At 35.3% G+C, this 22374-nt stretch overlaps 1 protein-coding gene across 1 annotated transcript in view; it reads right to left on the reverse strand.

Moving 5' to 3' along the window:
- The window catches only part of Thada (THADA armadillo repeat containing), a 323478-nt gene that overhangs the window by 214872 nt on the left and 86232 nt on the right, over positions 1 to 22374 (reverse strand). The window contains 1 exon segment of the mRNA XM_077791748.1: positions 15758 to 15849. Within this exon segment, the coding sequence (XP_077647874.1) occupies positions 15758 to 15849 (92 nt within the window).

The raw sequence follows: 22374 nt of genomic DNA on the forward strand, positions 1-22374 counted from the left end.
ACACTAGGTATGAGGCATGTAGCAAATTAATCATCTAAACTCCAAGTGTGTCATCTAGAATGAGGACAATAATACTTACCATATTGGACATTCCTATTAGGAATTCATAAGATAAGTATAAGAAAGCCCTCTAAGGCTTTGTTATAAAGTTGGATATGCCAATGCTGTTTCTACCTTGAACAATATAATGGCATGTTTACCTCCCCATCTAGCAATACTTATGATTGATTACTGTATATTTCTATTTTTATTTCCCTTGACGATAAACTAGTCCAAATAACTGGAAAAGTTTTCAAATCTGCATACTGAAAGTTAAGAAACTTTCTACTAAATTGAACCAATCAAAGCACATCTGCTTTGAGGCTTGGAGTATAAACTGGGAAATAAGAAAAACCATTGAGTATTTAATAAAAAGCTCGACAACAGTCTTAAAAGTTTCAACAAAATCATGACCAGTACAACCGGCTAGACTATCTACACTGCAGAGACTGTCCACACTCTTCTGTCACTAATGGAATCTTATATAATATAGTCAATGCTCCCAGCCCTACAAACTATGAACAGCTCAGTAGATAAATCTCAATAAGCCTCCACATCAAACAGACTGGAAGAAATCAAAAGACCGCTGAGCTAAGCCAGACCAGGCTGATATTTTGGTTTATTGGTTAACTGTTATGCTTGGAAAGGCATAAAGCTTAATTGCAAGGCTTGAGGTGTATGTAAAAAATGCCTGACTTAAGTAGAAATACTGATCAGAGCATCTGTCACTAGTTAAAATACGTGGAGATCTTTACCCAGGATATTTTTTGTTATTTATATTTTAAATAAATGAAAATAGCCAGTTACATGGTGACTAAACATGAATCATTGTTTCAGCTTTTTGAGAATGCTAGGAAATCCCAGGTGTAAATGAGGGAGTAACACTGCCGTTAATCCAAGGCATGTGAAAGTTAAAAGGGGAAAGAATCTGGTTTAGTTTATGGCTTCTTGTGGTATTAACCATAGGTTTCTCACAAATATTAATGAATACAACACTTTGAAACACTATATGGAAAAGTGAAATCCGGTGGTATAATCTGGATCTCTTAAACATTTTCTACTGAGTAACTCCAGTTGGCTGAATAAGCAACAAAAGCTAACATTTTTTTAAAGGCCCTAGGAGAAAGTTCTCCTAGTAAAGGTCTTATAAAAAGCTGAAAATGAGGTCCTCATCACTGCCTTCCTCTAATTTCCACCACTACCAAAGCTACCCAACTACACTCAAGCAGCATAGTGCATTAGGACACACAAAAGACTTAAAATGCAATCCCTCCTCTTTAGAACCTTGTGTTCACTTGAGAGTACATAACTAATTTACAAGAAAGAGACAGTACACAGCCTCTAGGGTGGTACAGGGGAGTCCTATGGAACAAAAAAACAACAAATGCTAAGATGACAGGTATATTTGTTCAATTAAAACAATGGGCACTAAAGGAGAGTTTCCTATATTCCAAGCACCAGCCTTAGGCCCTCTACAAGCTTTATCACATTTGCTCCTCACAATTCCAGAGGCAGGCTCTATGGTCATTCACATTTTATGAGGATGCTGAGACAAAGAAATGGAGGCTCAGGGGACTAAGTCACTTACACCAGAAATCAAATGCAGACATGACTATTTCTACATTCATCTTCTTTGCCTGCTCCTAGGGCAGAGCCTGAAGAAGGCAGTGTGGACTACTACAGAGCTGCAGTCCCAGAGCCTGTTCTCCAGAAAACCAGTTTTAGGAAGATGATTGGGCTGAACCCAAGGATGGGAATCAGCATAGCTTAAGAAGAAGGGAGAGGCAGGCATATAGGAGCAGAAAAACCATGAACAAAAGCACTCAAAGTAAAAGCTTAACATTCAAAGGAACAATAGGGAGATTAGCTTGATTAGTGTGTGGGTATATGTTTGGAATGGAAGAAGGTAGTTGGCAGGAGTTTAATAAATATTTGTAAGTTTGAATAATGCGAGATAAGGTGAAAAGGGATGGTCTAAATTATAGAGGGCCTTGAAAGCAAAGCTGAAGAAAATGCAATTAACCAACAAATAACTTGAGCAAATGTTCAGCCTCCCTAGTAATAAAAGCAATGTAAATAAAAGCAATGAAACACCAAGGCCTTTTCCTTCTCACATTCCCTGAAATTTGCATTAAAAAAATACTTATTTCTGGGGCTAGGGTTGTGGCTTAATGGTAGAGTGCTCTCCTAGCATGCATGAGGCACTGGGTTCGATCCTCAGTACCACATAAATGTAAAATAAAAATACTGTGTCCACCTAAAACTAAAAAAATAAAATTTTTTTTAAATGCTTAATCTTAGTACTAGGAAGATTGCACATGCTGGTAAATGTGTTAATTGGTATCAGTTAAAAGAAACTTGGCTATTAGTTTCATGGAATGTTTATATTCTTCAGTTCAGTATCTCCCTTTCAATAATCATAAAAACATGGACAGGGGCTGGGGTTATGGCTCAGTGGTAGAGTGCTCACCTCACATGTGCGAGGTCCTAGGTTCGATCCTTAGCACCACATAAAGATAAATAAATAAAATAAAGGTATTGTATCTAACTACAACTAAAAAACAATTTTTTTTTAAAAAAAAGGACAAAGATAAAATTCATGAGAGAATATTCCTTGCATCACTATCTATAGTGGGTAAAAATCAGATAAAATACTCAAGATGGTTGATTAAATAAAAATAAGTCTTTTAAAAAGAAAAAAGGCCAATTAGAGCGATAAACTTTATACTATGTGAAATGGAAAGTGAAACGTGTGACTGGAAGTGAAATGGAACCTGTTTTTTCAAGAAAATTAATTTATTAAGAAATATGACAACATGTGGTTTGGGGTGTGGCTCAGTGGCAGAGCCCTTCCTAGCACAAGTGAGGCCTTGGGTTCGATCCTCGGCACCACATAAAAAATAAATAAATAATAAAATAAAGAATTCTGAAAAAAAGGAAGAAAGAAAAGAAATATGACAATATGTAAAACCTAACAGGTATAGAATGCAACAAGTTGTGTCCTGTGACCTAGAAATCACACACAGGAGACTCTACTTGCAGAAAAGAAGCTTACACATTAAAACACTTTATAAACAAAGATACACACACTCTGTTATTTTTTTTAAACTAGGAGGAATATAAATTATCAAACAAAAATGAAAAGTGATTCCTACCAGTGAAAAAAGAAGGGTGTGTATAGAATAACTACAGATACATTTTATAAAAACTAAATACTCATGAAAAAAAAAAAAGGTCCAGAAAACACAGCAAAATGACAACTGCAATGCAATAGCCTAGGTAAAGACAATAAAACTGCCTAACTTTTCCATATTTTTCTTAATAAGCACATATTACTTTCAACATACAAAGTGAGAAGAAGAGTGAAACAGAACAGTAGGAGTGAAGTCCTGGAAACCACAGCGTCATCTTCCCCCTACCAAGGTTCTGTCCATACTTAACTACCCCATGACAAAGCGGCACACTGGCCACAAAGAAGAGAGATGCTAGTTGGAAAGCAAACCTTTTGACTATAAGGAAAGAAAGCTCAGCCATGGCACTGAAACCAGTAAGTACCTGAAGGACTAAAAAACAAGGCTGACTGTTGGAAAAGAAAGAGTATAGGAAAAGACTTGGGAGTCCAAAGACCTACAGAAAATGTACCAGTGTTTTCTTTTAATTCACAAATGCACCCAGGTCTCTGAAGATTCGAGAGTTTTCTAAGTAAACAGATCAAAAAATACAGAACAAGGAGAAGAGAAAGTACTCTGACATATCATTTATTGTTCCCCATAGAGAATAAGATATTGCCAATTACAGAGTACCTCTGATTATAAAGAATACACACCAGAAATCAGGGAGTCCCTCTGAGAAATCTCCTGAAAAGAGCTGGCCTACCTCTAAGCGCTTCCTACCACATGAGCTATAGCACATATACCATAGAGAAAGACGGAAGAATCATCAGATGCTTGCCTCTTGGATTATACCAGAACAATGGTATAATATTTGATTTCTCTCTCTTCTTCTTTATCATTGCTGTCACTTCACAATAAGACTGACCTATTCCTTGACTGTGTTTTAGTTTATTTCATTGTAAGCACACTATATGTTCTCTGAGAATAGGCTATTCTTAGATCTTTTTTGGTGTCACCTAGTACTAAGCTCTGTATACAGTTGACAGTTAATACATATTTATTGATAGATATCAGGCTAGGTACTCAAAGTCATTCCAGACTAAGGTAAACTAAGAAACATGATTCCTTCTGCTACTATGATTTTTTTAAAAAAAATTCTATGAAGAGTGACATTACTCCAGGTGTCACTACACATGACTGTAAGCCCAGCTACTTGGAAGGTTGAGGCAGAAGGATCCCAGCCTTGGCAACTGAACAAGACCTTATCTCAAAATAAAAAATAAAGAAGGCTGGGGATACAGCTAAGTGGTAGAGCACTTGCCTAGCAGGCATGAAGCCCCAGGTGTAGTCCTTAGGACTACCAAAAAAAAAAAAAAAAAAAAGAAAAAGAAAAAGAAAAGAAAGGAAGGAAGAAAGAAAAGAAGGTTATTACACAGAAGGCCCTGAAAAACCATTAAAAATTCTATTTAATGGGGAGCAGGAAGAAACATCCACAGAAAATGCCAGGGATTCCACTGGATCAATTTTCATGGACAAGCCAACCAGTTTGGCAATGCATGAGGGCACAATTTTAAATGCAGCCAGGGCTGAAAACGGAAAGGATATACACAAAAAAGTATTCAGGGACAATATGTTCCTTGGTGGAAGGCCACAACTTATACTCATATGGCAAACGAAATACATAATGTTATAAATGGTGGCATTGCAGGTAGCCCACAGAAGTTATTTACTTCACCACTGAAACAATATACTTTTATAATGATAAAAAATTGAAAACTAGTTCATTGAAATATTGGAAAGCAAGCAAGGAGAACACCACTAAAAGAACTGAAATATAGAAGCTTCAGGGAAAGTTCTCAATTAAAGCATGAAGGAGTTGGAGATGACCTGTGCTGGGTTTCTGGGGGAAAATAGGCACTTGTGACCCTTAGAAGTCAGTGACACAGTATTTTTAATACACATAATTCCATTTCCAAATGCAGGTAGGGGAAGCAGAGCAGCAGTATTGCTCTGCGTTGACCACATTTTCTAGCAGCAATATAAACAAAAGGTGAGGGAAGATTTTCCCACATTAATGGAAGAACTGGAGGAGACACAGGGAGAAAGTGTGTTTAAAAGACATTAGCAAGAGCTCTGCTACAGCCACGTCTGCACAGTGCAGCGGGAGTGAGGAGACGTGAGGAGCGGTGCTCCCAGGCTCTTCCCATGAGGGAAAACAAAGTCCACAGTTACCTTCAGCTTCCCACCTTGCTTTATAGGTAACTTTACAGTTGAGTCCAAGTCTTGCCTCTCCTCTTCCATTGTTCTTCAAAGATTTGCATCCTATTTTATAAATGTCTGTCATCCCCTCATCCCCTCAGTGCTTGAACCTACCTCATATACTTGCTGAATGAATCATGGAGAAAAAAAATGTCAGAATGCCTAACCTGGACACCAGTTACACAGAAATGGAACCACAGGCATAGGAAAGCTTTGATTAAAGGGGTGACAGAGGGGATCAAGTGAATTAAGGGACAGGAGTATGTAACTGACCGTTAGATGGATCTAAGTCAATTATTCAGATTTGAGAGGTTGTAGAAATAGATACAACTAAGATGAAGATGTCTTAAGAGCAAAAGAAAGGCAAGATGTCATGGAATTGTGCTTATAGAGTGGAAAATTCTGGTCTTCCAAGATTTAGCAAATGGATCAGACGTACTGATCCTTGTCAAATGAAGCTAATCTAACCCTAACTTCTGTCAAGCCCAGCTGGTTTGCCCTGACCCAGACAGCCTCATGTTCCAATTCTATAGAGGCAGTTTGTAGAGAACAAAACAGTTAGAGTTCAGAGGACAGAAAAGAAAGAAACTTGGCAGAAAAAGAAAGAGAGATTATTCAGGACAATTGGCCTAATTTGAGTTCAGAGGCCAAAAAAGTCACATCAAAATACCACATTCAATTGAAATAGAACAGGGAATTTTGACACAGAAACAAAAATAATTAAATGCCAATTCCCATAAATTTAGAAAGACCATTTGACTTCACACTATTTGGCCTTATGATAAGAAAACCAATATTATAATATATGGGTCAAATTCTAAAAGTAAACCAGAGTTTGTGATAACAAACATGTTAACACTGTTAGCTTATTAGAGATTAGCTGTGAACCAGGAAGATAATTCATAATGTCAAAGAGCATTTTCAAGCTTGGATTCAGAATCTCTATTTTAATGTTGTACAAAACTTGGTTTATGTGTGAAGACATACATATACTTTGTTCCTGGGAGCTATGGTTCTGGATATGGTTTGTCCCTCAAAAGGACATATGCTGGAAGATTGGTATCCAATGAAATGATGTTGGAGTAGTCAAACTTTTAAGGGGTAGGGCCTCATGGAAGGTAACTAGGTTACAGGGTTACTTATACCCTCATGAATGGATTAATGATGTCTTGGAATAGGTCAAACCTCATGGGACTGAATTAGTTCTTGATAAACTGGGCTATTGGAAAGCAAAGCCACACCATGCAGTTGGCCCTTCTACGCAGTCCATTGGTTTCCTTTCTACTTCCTGACCATGTTGTGATAGCCATGGGTGTGGGGGAGGGAACTTTTCCAGAATACTAGCACCATGCTGTTTGGACCACCTTCCACCACCAAAATCATGAGCCAAATAAATCTCTTTATGCACTACCTAGCATCAGGTGTTCTGTTATAGCAACATGAAATGGACTAAGAAATTACATGAAATTTTTTTAAATGCAAGCTATTTACAAGAATGAATTATAGCCACATCAGTGTTTATAGCAGCTCAATTCAAAACAGCAGAGCTATGGAATCAACCTAGGTACCTTTCAACAGATGAATGGATAAAGAAAATGTGGTATATATACAAAATGGAATGTTAGTCAGCCATAAAGAAGGGTGAAATTATGGCATTAGCTGGTAAATGGATGGAAGTGAAGAATGTCGTGCTAAGTGAAATAAGCCAGTCCCCCAAAAAACCAATGGTTGAATGTTATCTCTAATACTCGGATGCTAACACACAGTGAGGGAAAGTGGAGAGGAGAAGAATAGAAGTTCAATTGGATTAGATAAAGGAGAATGAAGAGAAGGGAGTGGGGAGGAGAATAAGAAAGACAGTAGAATGAATTGAACATAACTTTCCTATGTTCATATGTGAATACATGACCAGTATAATTCCACATCATGTACAACCACAAGAATGGGATCCTAATTAGAATAAGCTATACTCCATGTATGTATAGTGTTAAAATATACTCTACTGTCATATAAAAAGAATTAAAAAATTAAAAAAGAATGAATTATACAGAACCGTATATCCAGACCCTTGTACTATTTCATATTTCTTTACAACTACATGTAGGAAATATGTAAAGGAAATAAATTTTCATATTAGGCTAAAATATATTTATTATCTTCCTATATTTAAATCACTGTTCCTAATGAAAACATTTTCAATGCTTTTGAGATGACCTTGAACAATGTAGTAGCAGACATCAATGTAGTAACACACATTGCTTAATTAACACTCTTTCCCCCACCTTGTCCTTCCTTTTAATGGAACTCAACTTTGCGAATTTACCATTCTCAGGCTAGTCATGTGCTTCAGGAAGAGCTAACATATATTCTAGGCCCAACTGAAGAACCCTGATTTGTCTAAGCTAATTATGGCAGATCTATTTCCCCCACCCGGGTTAAGTTGGGACATGTTAAAAATTAACTTTGGTCAATAATATGTGAATAAAAACCTGTAGGATGTGGAGGTGGGGACATAGAAACACACACAGGAGGAGGTGTCATTGTTTTCAAAAAGAAATAAGAGACACAAGGCTTCTAAATATTGTGTTTCAACTCTAACATCTGGAGGATGGCTCCAACATCTATATAATGGCAGCCATCTTATAACCATCCAGAAAGCCCCCTGGGTCCATGCCTTCACGTCTAGGATGGCACAGTAGAAACACAGAGAAAACACATGCTTCAACCTGAAAGAAATAAATCCCCCTTAAAACATCCTGGTTACATATGTAATAACTTTTCCCTGTTTAAATTCTGATTTGGGTTTTTTATTAGTTGCATCCAAAAGCATTCTAACTACTATTAAGTCTGAACTATTTCAAACTTACATTTAAATATTAAAAAATGGAGCTATTATTTGAGGGATGAAAAATGACAATGACAAGAGTATGCTACTTAATTTTTTTAACCACACAAATATAAAATAAAGATATTGTGTCCACCTATAGCTACTTAATTTTTTACTAGGACATCTAGCCCAAGGTACAGAACTCAGTACTCCTAGTGAATCCTAAAGCCTATTATATTTCAAAGGTGTTTACTACTCTATTCCCCCCTCACTACTTGCCTCTCCTCCTTCCCCACTTACAAGCAAACACTTAAGTACACATACCACAGTCTGACAGATTAGGTCCTCAGCCTGCTGACCAGTTCATCATCCAGACTGGCGGTACTACTTTCCCCATGTCATGACTTTAGGAAAATGGAAAGTATCTTCTTCTAATAACAGTAAAGACAAACACCAAAAAATTAATATACTGCTCATGACAGACTCTGTGTACTGGTGAATAAATGCTCTGTACATGAAAATAATTTGTGTTCCAGTCCTGCCACTTTCCAGCTATATGACAGCAGGCAAATAACTAAAATTCACTCCCTGTCGTTTTACTCCATTGTGAGGTGATGATGATATTACTCACCTTGCAAGGATCTCGTGAAGGTTAAATTAGACACACATAAAAAAATTTATTGATCATATTTTTATCAAAAATAGTTTTGTGTGTAACAACAATAGTTGGAAATTTCTGGAATTTCAAAACTATACGTTACTAAAATCAATAGTTACTAGGACTGAATTCTGAACAAATTATAAATGTCATCTTAAGTTCTAAGGAAACCATTCCCTCTGGCCTTAAGTTCTTTGACTCCATTTTCTCATTTGGAAAACAGCTCTGTGGTGTTTCTCTACAGGTAGTGAATGGGCAACAAATACAGCTTGTAAACTTCCTGATAAATGAATACTTTATCTCATAGTCCTGGAAGCAATCCTGACGTCTTAAATTATGTAATCCTGGTATTACATTATATTAGTCTGGCTCATATAAAATGTAAGCTACAAAAATACCAAAGCTAAGAAAAAATATTTACTCATGCTTTTACTAAGATGCAGAAAGAGGATGCATGCATTGCCAAGATTCCATAGAACAAGCTCAAACGAGAGCAACAATGCCTCAGTTATTAGAGAGGGCAATGGCCTGAAGCAGTCCTTAGGAACAAAGATTACTTGGTCCATGCAAGAGTCAATATTTAAGCATACAATGAGTAATTCCCACTTCAAGTTCATGAACATATTTCTTTTCAAGAACTTCTTTTCGGTTACAAATTTCATTTGTGGTTTTCCTACCTATAATCCACGAACCTATGAATGAACAAAACATTGAAACACAAAACTCTCCAGTAAACAAAAATGTCAGTACAGACTTAATTCTGACTAGACCATCTCAACAAGGTTACACAAGACTTGTACTTTACTTCTCAGTCTACAAAAATACTCATTTATCTACCCTGGCTAAAGCAACAGATTGAATGTTCTACAGAGATCTGTGGTAAATGCATGAATGACACCTCTAGACTATATCAAATCATGGGGCTCTTAACTTTAAATCATTATTATTTAAAATCCTCTGACAAGTAAAGTGCCTCTTTGGGAGAACGAACCTCATATTCCACATTAGAATCATTTAAATTCAAATGAATATTATTGTTGCTAATAGAAACTTCATTTCTAAATATTTTTTCAAATGTTCTAGTCATGCTATAAGCTAAAAATAACCATTAAATTATATTAATGCTAGCTTTGTGATCTTGAGCAAATCACTGAATTTTCTGCACCTTAATTGTCTTATCTGTTAAATGAAAATGGGATTGGGTGACTTTTTAGGTCCTTTAGAAAATAAAAACAAATAATAATTGCTATCATTTATGTCATTTTAATTAAAGATCTGAAAAATATAACCAAAGATTTTGTAAAACATTAAGTCTAAAAGAAATTGAACCACAGCCAAGAATTTTTGTAAACCCCAAATCCTCTCTCGATAGCACCAAACAACTGAGTTTTACAAAGTTAACTATGAAAAAGGTAAATTTCTCATTAGTAAAACTGATAACCTCCTTGGCTAATTTAATTCATTCCCTACTTGCCAACCAGAAAAGTATGATTTTTACCTTTCTGGTTTAACAGCATAATGTTAGACACTTTAAGGCCTACTCTTGCCTCATCTCTTATATACATGAAAACAGTGGGGCTCACTCAAAAAAAGAATACTTATGGGCATTCTCATCCATAGCCTACCTGCCTGCCCCTCTATCGTGTATATTGTATTTTCTCTTGCCTTTGTCTTACTTGCAATAAACTGCTCTAATAACCTCCCCACCAGAAACATAAAATCCACGAATGAAAAAAACTACATAATTCATATTGTCTTCCAACACCCACAGAAAGGGTCTTAGAGTCAACTCAAGCAAACTTCTCCCCTGCGCCCCGCCCCCACTAAAATCAACATACCATATTAAAAATGTGTGATTATTGGTCCACATTCAGACTTTGAATGAATGAATGAAGTGGCTTGTCTCCCACAGTTAGGACAATGTAAAATCTAAAGACATACACCAAAAAATTAATATACTACTCATGACAGGCTCTGTGTACTGATAAATAATTGCCCTGTACATGAAAATAATTTGTGTTCCAGTCCTGCTACTTTCTGGCTATACGACAGCAGGCAAATAACTAAAATTCACTCCCTGTGGTTTTACTCCACTGTAAGGTGATGATGATATTATTCACCTTGCAGGGATCTCGTGAAGATTAAATTAGACACATAAAAATGGCCTGGCACACACCAACCATGGAACAGGCAAAAGACACAAAAAGACATGCCACCTGCCTTACAAAACTTCTCCCTTCCCTCAACGTAAGTTGAACAGAATCCAATGCAACAGATAGCTGCCATATTTTTCACTGGGCTGTCAGTTCCCCTTAGGCACAGAATATTTCTGATTCATCTCTGCATGCTAGTACCTAGCAGAGGGCCTGGCCCAGAGTGAAAACATAATGAACGTTTATTCAATGGAGAAAATGAGAATTCTTTGGGTCTGAGGATGGTAATATTATCCCAGACCCAGTGAAAGAAAATTTCAATTTTCAGTTTGGCCAAATAGGTGTTTACTACAAGCTTCTATGTAGTTCAAAGCAAATAAGCTATTCTGAATTCTAATAATTACATTCTCTAAAATATAAAAAACTCAATTGCCCTAAAGCTCTCAATTTTAGTTTTGAAAAACTAATTCTTTCCTAAACAATGGAGTGGGTAACCACAGAAACTTGTGGAATCTCTTTTCCTAGAAAACACGAAGAACAGGAAAGAAGCCAGTCAGTCTGGAAATGGCTTCAAAATCTGCTGATAAGCAAGAAGTTGGGCTGAATTAGATGCCCCTTGAAAGGTTCCTCCAGACCTATGCCACTAAGAAAAATAATTCTAATAATTCTGTCATTTATGTCCAAGAAAATAAAATAAATCTAACATCTCCCAATACAGTCATTGGAAATTATTTTATTTGGATCTAGTGATGCTTTTACAAACCCATTTTCTTCTTAAATTATAGTAAACTGTACTAAGCTCTTAATTTGAATATGAGCTCTCCTTAATAATACAGAATAGAGATTGCACTTAACACAGTAAACAAAATTATTTATTCATTTCTCTTTTTCAGTCTATTTCATGACCTTAAATCTACTCATCCCCAAAGCCTTATAAAAAATACTATTTCCCCCAAAATACATCACTCTTTTTTTTTCCATTTACAGATGTCCAAGGCATTCATTACCCATATCACATTGTGCAGGTGATTAATATATGATATCTTCTATTTTCATCTGATTCACAAGTAACAATTTATTTCTCCCCAGCTGAACTGTAAGCTCAAAAGCCCAAGTTTTGGAGCCCTCATGTTTAAACTGAATTCAAGGTAAGTACTTATTCATCATTAAGTTCTTATTGGCTCACAGGTTGAGTTTAAGCAAAAGGAAAATGCAAAAGCTATACTATTTAACTCTGCACACTGAGCACCTGTATGAAGTTTTGACAAAGCAGACACTCCACAAAGTCAAAAATAAAGCTTCTCAGACTACTATATATTGGCACTTGGCACTTAGCTGCAACTAACATAGTTGAAGGTTAAGACACACATGGGACCCAGAGTTAAAGATGCAATTGGTTTAGCTGCTACCCTATAAAGAATGAGCAGCTATCAAGGATGGTCCATTCACATACAGATGGCAGCTACTATAGAAAAGCAGAAAGCACAGCACCTTCCCCAGAAAACAGGGCTGTGCATATTCCGATTTTACATGGAATCCATTATTCATTCTGTCAGACCAAGTCAGTTAAATGGCAACAAACAGAAAGGAAAGGAGTGTTAGAAAATTACAGTGTAATAACATGACTGTAAAACTTGTATTTTCTCATTGTTCATAATCCAAAGAACACATCTAAATCAGACCAATGGGCTCAAAAGCTCAATCTTAAGTGCATTCCACACACTCATACAGAGAGGCAGACCCCTGCTCCTTTCTCCACATATTAAATGAAAACTTCTTGTCCCTACTATGTGTCAGGTACTGTCTAAGGCATTGGCACTTTATCAAACATGCAATTCTAGTAACATTATATAAAGTCTGAGCTTCATATTTTAGAGGGAAGAGACCTCAGGCCTGGCCCAACCTCTTATTTGACCAAGAAGAAACTCAAGGCACAGAGAGGATAACCTCGTTGGTTATTGTGGCTTTATGAGAACAAAGGCAGGAGTAGAAAACAAACTTTTTATCCCCCCTCCCCAGTAATAAAATTTACTTTTTCTACTAAGCAAGTATTTCTATATGCTTCCAACACACCAGACAGTATACAAGGTACCAGATACACAGGATTCTGACTCTGGTGCTGTCCTCAAAAGGCACAGTCTAACAGCAAGGCAACAGACAGAAACAGCAAACCACATCTCTAATTGTTTAGGACTTCAATTTTAAAAAATTAATAATAAAGTTGTAATAGTTTGTTGTAGACTCTTAATAACCCCATGAAGATAAAATCTAGATCTTACTACTCCTGTCATATAGATTGAGAAACTGAAGGATGGAGTGAATAAGGGACTCTACTAAGGTCATCTCCAGTGGCAGCAAAATGCCTAGAAACCAAGTTTATTTACTCCAAGATAGACATTCTTTTCACACTAGATGGAAAAAAGGCAGATGTTCTTTTTATGTTCAGTTCCTTTCTGACCAGGAGCACACGTTTGCAAGACTGCATGCAGAACAATCTGTGGTTGTGAAAGCAAATTTAACTGGCCTGTGAGGTGTCATCAGCTGAGGTTAGTTATTTGATGACTGAGTAACCACCCAACAAGACATTGTAAGTAGCATTCTTAAAGTGCCCTTTATATATACAAAGAATAGATGGAAACGGTCCTATCCTTTGGGGAATTAATATGTAGAGAATGGGCATATAAATATTTCAACAAAAAGTGACAAAAGTAAATAAACTACAAAAGTAGAATAATCACAAACAATTGCAAATTTAACAAACTAAATGTTTTGCAGAACTTCTAAAAAGACCTGCCAAGAAACTGATAATTCAAGAGTTAAATAGAAAAGAGAAGCCTGTATAGGAGATGACACATGCCAGTCTTCAGATTATTGAAATACAGGCTCTTACTAAAAAATGTTCACCACACTTAAGTAAAATATCAACTTCCTGATTCCTTCATTTCACTTTCCACCATTAGTCAATATAATTATACAAATATTCCATTTCCCTTCTTCTAGGAAAGTTATTAATTTTGTGATCTTCTCTATTCAAAAGAAATGAATTTCCATCAGTGTGACTTTAGCTAAAAGAGTAAAACTGTGTGATCTCATTGCCCTTTTATTCTTCTATCCTCTTTCAGTTGCAACCTAAATGAAATTAATGATCATTTTTCTCTGGTGCACAGTAAAATTTATATACACATTCAAGAAGAGCAATTTGAACATTAACTTTAATTGTTACTTAATATCATATTTTATTCATACTACTAAACATCATCATGGTCTCATAAAAAGATACAACTATTTTAAACTTAAGCACATTGTAGAATTATTAACAAATTAGACAAAGTTAAAGAGAAACAAATACTAGTAATTTTCAGTTAATGACAGGAAAAATTACTTTAAGAACGAGCTAAAGGGGCTGGTGTCATGGCTTGGTGGTAGAGCACTTGCCTACCATGTGTGAGACACTGAGTTCAATCCTCAGCACCACCTAAAAATAAATAAATAAAGGTATTGTGTCCATCTACAACTAAAAATAATTTTTTTAAAAAAAGAACAGGCTAAAAAGTAAAAATTATAATCATGCTACCAAAGTAGTAATATTTATTTTAAAAATACAACTCGGGAGAAAAAAAAAATCTCTTGGTATTCCTGCATTTACTCAGGGGATTCAAACTTAGAGCCAGTTACCTTTCTTTGAAATATTTGGTGAATTTTACAGGCTGATAAGTAGCAATTTTCAGAACCACCACAGCAGGTTTCACTAGAATTACCACAAGCATATCAAAAAATTATTTCATCATATCTTTTAGTTCTTAAAACTTAATTTCATCACAAGAAGACATATTTTAATAAATACCAGTTTAAAATCTAAATTTGAAGCAAAAGCATAGTAACTTGTTTAGGGAAGAGAGAAGCTGGGCTTGAATTCATGTGTAGGTCCTTAAGACAATGACTTGTATGTCAAATTGGATTCTAAAAGTTTAAGGGAGTAATTAAACATGCAGCAACAGTGACATCTAGTGTTAACAGCTGCAAGCCAACTACACTACTATTAAATCCTCAAATGCTGAAGAACTATCCAAAGCTTCTCTTTAAGAACAAACAGAACTTGTGCATTATATTAAAAAAAAATAATAATAATAACCAAAATGGTTCCATAGATTTCCTTCCATACATTAAAAAGCCTTACTGAAAAAAATAGAGTAAATTAAAGACCAAAAAGTAAATGCATTATTTATTTCACACAGTCAACATCTCCAACTTTCTCCCTTCGTTTAGGAGAGTAATGAATGCACAGGTAGTCTGGAAGGTGTTCTGATAAGAGTTTCACAATCTTTTAAACTTTCGCTTATATGATTAAAGATACTGCACAGATAGTAAATACTCGATAACACATCAGGAAAAAAGAATGTAGGACATTTCAGGAATACTTGAAGAAGACACAAAGAAAAAATAATAGTTACTGCAGTGAGAAACAAGTCTATATTTCAGCCCTGGATTCTTTGCTTTACATTTGTTGCTTTGAAAGGTCAACTTTGTAATCAGTTGATATTTTTGCCCAAGGATTTAGAATTTGGCAGCACTGGTTAATTCATTATACCATTTTTATAGTTTTATGCTACAGATGAATCTGTAAAAGTAAGCAAAATTTCACCAATTATTTTTGGCCAGGACAATTTTGTGTAAAAAGAAAAGTTAGCATTAGATGAAGCTTACTTACCTATTTGTTTTGGAAAGTTCGTCCTTTCCCCTTTTAACTCCAAAAATTCTTGTGATCAAGGAACTAAAGAGAAGAGTGGATGAATTTCTCACCTATTATAAAAATAAACACACAATATGGGTCAAGGAATATTTATGGCATGAAATCAACATGTATAATGGTCAACTAGGTATTCCAATCATTATACCATTGGCTAGTGTAGGACTAAAGAAAACATTGTTTGTTTTCACAAAATGAGACAACTTTAAAAAAAAAAAAAACTTAATAGTAATTGACTCAATGACCTCTTAAATTAAGCCCTAACTGCAACTACACAATATAGTTTTTTCCTATTCTAATATTATCAATTGATTTCATTATGTCCTTGAATTGAATCATCAAACAGTACTTTAAGAAAAAAAACTATTTTTTCATATCCTTCCTGACAATGATTATTTTAGACCTCAACTCTTTTCACTTATTTTTCTGTACTTACCTACCTGTGAGAAAATACTTGTAAGACTTAATTTCAAAGAATCCATGTAATAAATAGTCAAGAAATACTTAATATTCCAAAAGCCTTTAACTTCACAATGCCAATAATATAACCAAGGGATATTAACCCTAAAATTATATGATAGAACTGATTAATAAAAACAAGAGGCAAGAATTAATGTTAATAAACTTGGATCATTTCTCCAAGACACTACAGAGTATATGTTTTCCAAGCCAATGCATCAAGATACTTTGGAATTTCACGACAATGTCTTGAATATTCTAGCATTATTGGTCTTCCTCAATCACCCTGCCAAATCAGAGTAGAGAGGTTTAAGTATGTACTGCCTTCCTTATGGTGTGCAAGGCAATGTACCAGCACCACAGAGAATATCTAGAAATAGAAGACACACAATTGCTTATTTTCTAATTAGGTAAGTGATCATATGGTATGTTAAGTAGCAATATAAGCAGAAAAGTCATTAAAAGTAATAATGCAGGCTGGAGCCATAGCTCAGTGGTAGAGCCCTAGCCTCGCACATGTGAGGCACTGGGTTTGATCCTCAGCACCACTCAAAAATAAATTAATAAACAAAGATCTTTTTTAAAAAAGTAATAACTCGAGATTTAGAAAACCACTTCCTGAAACCATTGCATAAGGGTCACAAACTCAAACGCCCAGAAGAAGCAGGGAGCAACAGAGGCAGCAGTGGACTGTGTCTAATGTAGTCCCTGCTCAGCTTCAGCTGACTAGCTGCCATGAAGGAATGCAAGCCTAATGTTGCCAGATCTTCTGCTTTTTTAACAGAAGCCAGAAACCTGATTTTTATGTGAAATCTCACTATTTTGAAATGTTGGCAACAAATTAAAGAAAAGGGGTGGTGGAAAAATGACCAAAGAGTCCAAATAAAATTCATACCAAAATTGCAATGAAACCCTAATCTTGGACAGATCTACTTAGGTCCATTCAATAGTCAGCAAACATTAAGAGTCCCTACTACATGCCCTGCCTAATATGCCCAAACTGTAACAAATAGATCCATCCTGTCACTCTCAGTATCACCTCTGCCTAGCTCAGATCTTGATTATCTTACCCAGTCTCAGAAGGCTTGGTAAGGACATTTAGGATACCATTACCTCTCTCAAATCATAACAATGATAAAACACAAAAAGAAAGGTTAAAAGTAGGGCTCAGTGATAACAAATAATAACAAAAAAATAAACAAAACACAACAGAAACACAAATTCCATTTTGCCCTAAACCAAACTCTCTGACAAAGGCTGCCAGATGCACTAAAGTTAAACATCTGGAGATGTTGAGAATACACACTTTAAACAAAACCATAGGGGCCTGTTTCATAAAGTGAACAGGCACAACCCAGAAATAAAATTATTTTTTTTTAATCAATAGACTGAAGGCAGGAGACAGATAATGCATTTTAGTAATATTAATATGGACAAATGGAGCCGGGCGTGGTGACACATGCCTGTAATCCCAGGAACTCAGGAGGCTGAGGCAGGGGAACCACAAGATCAAAGCCAGCCTCAGCAACTTACTGAGGCCTGAGCAGCTTAGTAAGACCCCTGTCTCTAAATTAAAAAAAAAAAAAAAAAAAAAAAAAAAAAAAAAAAGATGAACCAATGGTTACCAATACTATCAGCTTGATCCATCCTGCATGGGCTGAATGTTTGTGCCTCCTTCCCCAAATACATATGTAGAAATCCTAACCTTCAAAGTGATGGCATTGGGAGGTGGGGTACTTAGGATATGATTAGGTTATAAAATCTTTACCCTTATAAATGGGATATTAAATGCTCATATTAAAGAGACCGGAGAGAGAGAGAGAGAGAGAGAGAGAGAGAGAGAGAGAGAGAGAGAGACCGACCCATTGCCCCTTTAACCTTTTACAAGTTAAGGCACCTCTATGAACCAAAAAGCAGGCCCTCATCAGACACTGAATCTGCTGGCACATTGATCTTGGATTTCCCAGCCTCCAGAACTATGAGAAATAAATTTTTGCTGCTTATAAGTCACCCTTCTGTGGCATTTTGTTATAGCAGCTGAAACAGACCAAGAAATCCATTATAAAATTCCCCCATTTAGTAGCCAATGGTGATCAATACCTATTCTGATACATGTAGCAAAATGGTGATACTCTATCAGGTCTTCTGCATTAATTACTTAACATTCCCAGAAAAACTTTTTAAAAACTTTCCCTAATCATCTATTTGGTTACCCTGTTCACTCAATACAGAATTATTTGCATGTATTAACCAATTTTCCATTCAGGGCAGAGCAAACCTCCAAAAGTAATCAATTGATGATACTTGGTTTTAATATTTTAAAAATGACTTTCCCTTCTTTGAGATATAATACACATACTGTAAAATTCGCCATTTTGAAGTATACAAGTTAGTGGTTTTTACTATATTTCTAAAGTGGGAGACTATCACCACTAAATCAACAATATTTTCATAGCCCCAAAATGAAACCCTGCACACATTAGTCATCATTTTCCCTCCACCCATAGTAGGAAAGCACTGATCTATTTCTGTCTCTAAAAATTTACCTTTTCCAGACATTTCATATACATAGGATCATGAAACAGGTGGCCTTCTTTCACTCAGCACAATATTCTCAAGATTCACCCATATTCTAGCATTTTTTGGTATGTTCTTCCTTTTTATGGTAAATAATATCCCATAATAGAGATACATCACATTTTTTAAATCTGTTCAGCATTTGATGGACATTTTGCTTGTTTCCCATTTTTTGGCTATTATGAATAATGCTACTGAAAACATTTGTGCACAAGTTTTTGTATCAACATGTTTTCATTTCTCTTAGGTATACATCCAGAAGTAGTATGGTAAATTATTATAGTAACTCTGCTTGTAGGAACTGCCAAAATGGTGGTATCATTTTATATTCTCATTAGCAATATATTAGGGCTTCAATTTCACCAATTCTGTGATTCTGCACATCCTCCTCAATACTTTTATTATCCATCTTTTTAATCTTAGTGAGTACAAAATGGTATCTCATTGTGGTTATGATTTGCATTTCCCTAATGACGCTAAACATCTTTTTATGTACTTATTGACCATCTGTATATCTTCTTTGGGGAAATATATTCAAATGAATTGTCCATTTTTGAAATGGGTTGTCTTTTTATTACTATTGAGTTCTAAGAGTTTTCTATATATTCTTAATTTTGATCAAGTCTAATTTACCTATATTTTTCTGCTGTTGCTTGTACCTTAGGTGTTGTATCTAAGACACTGTTAACCCACTCCAAGGTACAAAAACTTACAGGAGTTTTCTTCTAAAATTTTTATAGCTCTTATATTTAGATTTTTGATCCATTTTTAGTTCCTCAAACATGAAATTCATTCTCTTGCATTATAGCTATCTAGTGGTACTAGTACTATTGGTTGAAAGAACTATTCTTTCTCCATTGATCTTTGAGCACTATTTTTTAAATTTTATGTGGAGATTTATTTCTGAACAATCAATCCTATTCCATGATTTATATGTCTATCCTTATGTCGAATCCATAATCAAATTTACTACTGCTTAGTAGTAATTTTTGAAATTGGGGCCTATGAGCCCTTTGACTTTGTTCTTTTTCAAGATTGTTTTGTCTAGTATGGGACCCTTGCATTTTTTTAAACATATTTTAGGACCAACATATTAATTTATGCCAAAAAAAATATTCAGATGGAATTTTAACAGAAATTATGTTGAATCTGTAGATCAATTTGGGGAGTATTACCGTCTTAATGATAGAACGTCTTCCAATAATGAACACGGGATATCTCTGGTCCTCTTGCATTTCTCTGAATAATGTTTTCAAATTTTCAGTGTGAAAGGTTGCACTTTTTCTGTTAAATTAATTTCCTTTTAAAAAATATTTTATTAGTTATCGATGGGCCTTTATTTATTTGTTTATATGTGGTGCTGAGAATAGAACCAGTTTCTCACACATGCTGGGCAAGCACTCTACCACTGAGCCACAACCCCGGCCTCATCTTCTGTTAAATTTATTTCTAAAGTATTTTATTCTTCTTTATATTTTTATTAGTGCATTATAGTTATACATAATAGTGGTATTCTTTGTGACATGTATATACATGCATATATTGTAATTTACTCCATTTCATTCTCTAGAGTTCCCCTTTCCCTCCCTTCCTCCTTTCCTGAATCTTCTTTCTCTACTGATCTTTCTTCTATTTATTTTATTACCTTTATTTATTTAATTTTTAATAGGTGCATTATAATTATACATAAAAGTGTGGTTCTTTGTGATATATGCATACAGCACATGGCATAATTTAGTCCATTTCATCTCCCAATACCTTCCTCTTCTTCCACTCCACCCTGCCCTTCAATGACCTTCCTCTATTATACTACTCTCCCTTCTGTTTTCATGAGATTTCCTTTTATTATTCCTTATTTCTCTTCGCTTCCACACAGGAGAGAAAAGATTTGACCCTCGTCTCCCCGAGTCTGGCTTATTCACTTAGCATGTTGTTCTCTAGTTTTATCCATTTATCAGCAAATGATATAATTTCATTCTTCTTGATGGCTGAGTAGAACTCCATTGTGTACATATGCCATACATTTTCTTCTCTTCTTTTATTCTTTTTAAAAAAATTTTTTTGAATTCATGTTTGAACTATTCATTGCTCAAGTAAAAATGATTTTTGAACTTTTATCTTGTATAACGCTAAACATCTTTTTATGTACTTATTGACCATCTGTATATCTTCTCACTGAACTTGTTTATTAGCTCTAATTTATGTGAGTGTGTTCCTTAGGATTTTCTACATAAAAGATCATGGCATCAGAAAATAAAAACAGTTACACCTTCCTTTATTACATCTTATTTTTGCCTGATTGCCCTAGTTAGGAGTTCCAATGTAATGCTGAACATAAGTGGCAAGAGTGTATACCCTTGACCTTTTACTGATCTTAAGGGAGAGCTTTCAGTTTTTCACCAGTAAGTATATGCTATGTTTTCCACTGCTGTTCTTGATCAGGTTGAGAAAATTCCATTCCTAGTTCATTGAGTGTTTTTAATCATGAAATGGAATTAGATTATTGTCAAATGCTTTTTCTACATCTGCTTAAACATCATTTAATTTTTGCCCTTTATTCATTACATGTTACATTAGCTGATTTCCTATGCTGAGATGTATACTGTTTTAAAACTGTAGAAGTTAAAAAACAGACCACTAAATAGTTATTATAAAAGGTCAGTTGGTCCCATTGTTTTTGAGACTGTGGCAAGGCAAAACATCATGGCAGGGAGCATGTAGTAGAGCACAGCTGTTTACCTTATGGGAGTCAGAAAGCAAAAGAAAAGAGAGGAGGGGTGTAGGTCCCAACAGGATTTACAAGAGCACGCCTCCATGACCTAACTTCCTCCCACTAGGCCCCACCTCCCAAAGGTTCTACTACTTCCCAATAGTACCACAGGATGGTGATCAAGCCTTTCACATATGGGCCTCTGGGGAAAATCTTAGATCCAAACTATAGCAACAGTAACACAATAAAAGCAAATTCCTTTTGGGAAAAATGAATGAATGCAAGTTAAAAAAAGATTATAGACAGAATTAGTGGTAAAGTTGAAAATGCAGAAATTAGAACAACTGTCAAGTAATTCTACCTATAAACAATCCTTTTTATCAGGGAAAACCAGAATACTTCCTGCTCTCTACCTCCTTCTCCACTGAGTCTCCAACATATGGTTGGTAGGGACTTGGTAGTCAGCTGCAAAGTGACAACTGTTACCAAAGTATTTCTCTTCTATTCATTGAATAGATAATTTTTTTCTTTCTTTCTTGGCATAAGAAAGCTTCTATATATAGACTTGTATAAGAGATAGAAGAATTTATTAGCTCTAATTTATTAGAAAATTAGGTTACACCAGGTTGTATGCATTTGTACAAGCACATATGTACACTCATTTTTTTATTACATAACACATAAACTCCCTTAACAAATATTCAAAAAATATCAGAGGGGAGCCCACCCTGTGCAATTGCTATGTAGCATGATCACTAACACACCATACACTCCTAGTAGGCAGTCAAGGATAGGATCAAGATACAACATTTTAATATTCTGTCGAGGGTAT

Source organism: Urocitellus parryii, chromosome 12 (genome assembly GCF_045843805.1).
Source record: "Urocitellus parryii isolate mUroPar1 chromosome 12, mUroPar1.hap1, whole genome shotgun sequence".
In the NCBI taxonomy this organism is placed as follows: Eukaryota; Metazoa; Chordata; class Mammalia; order Rodentia; family Sciuridae; genus Urocitellus; species Urocitellus parryii.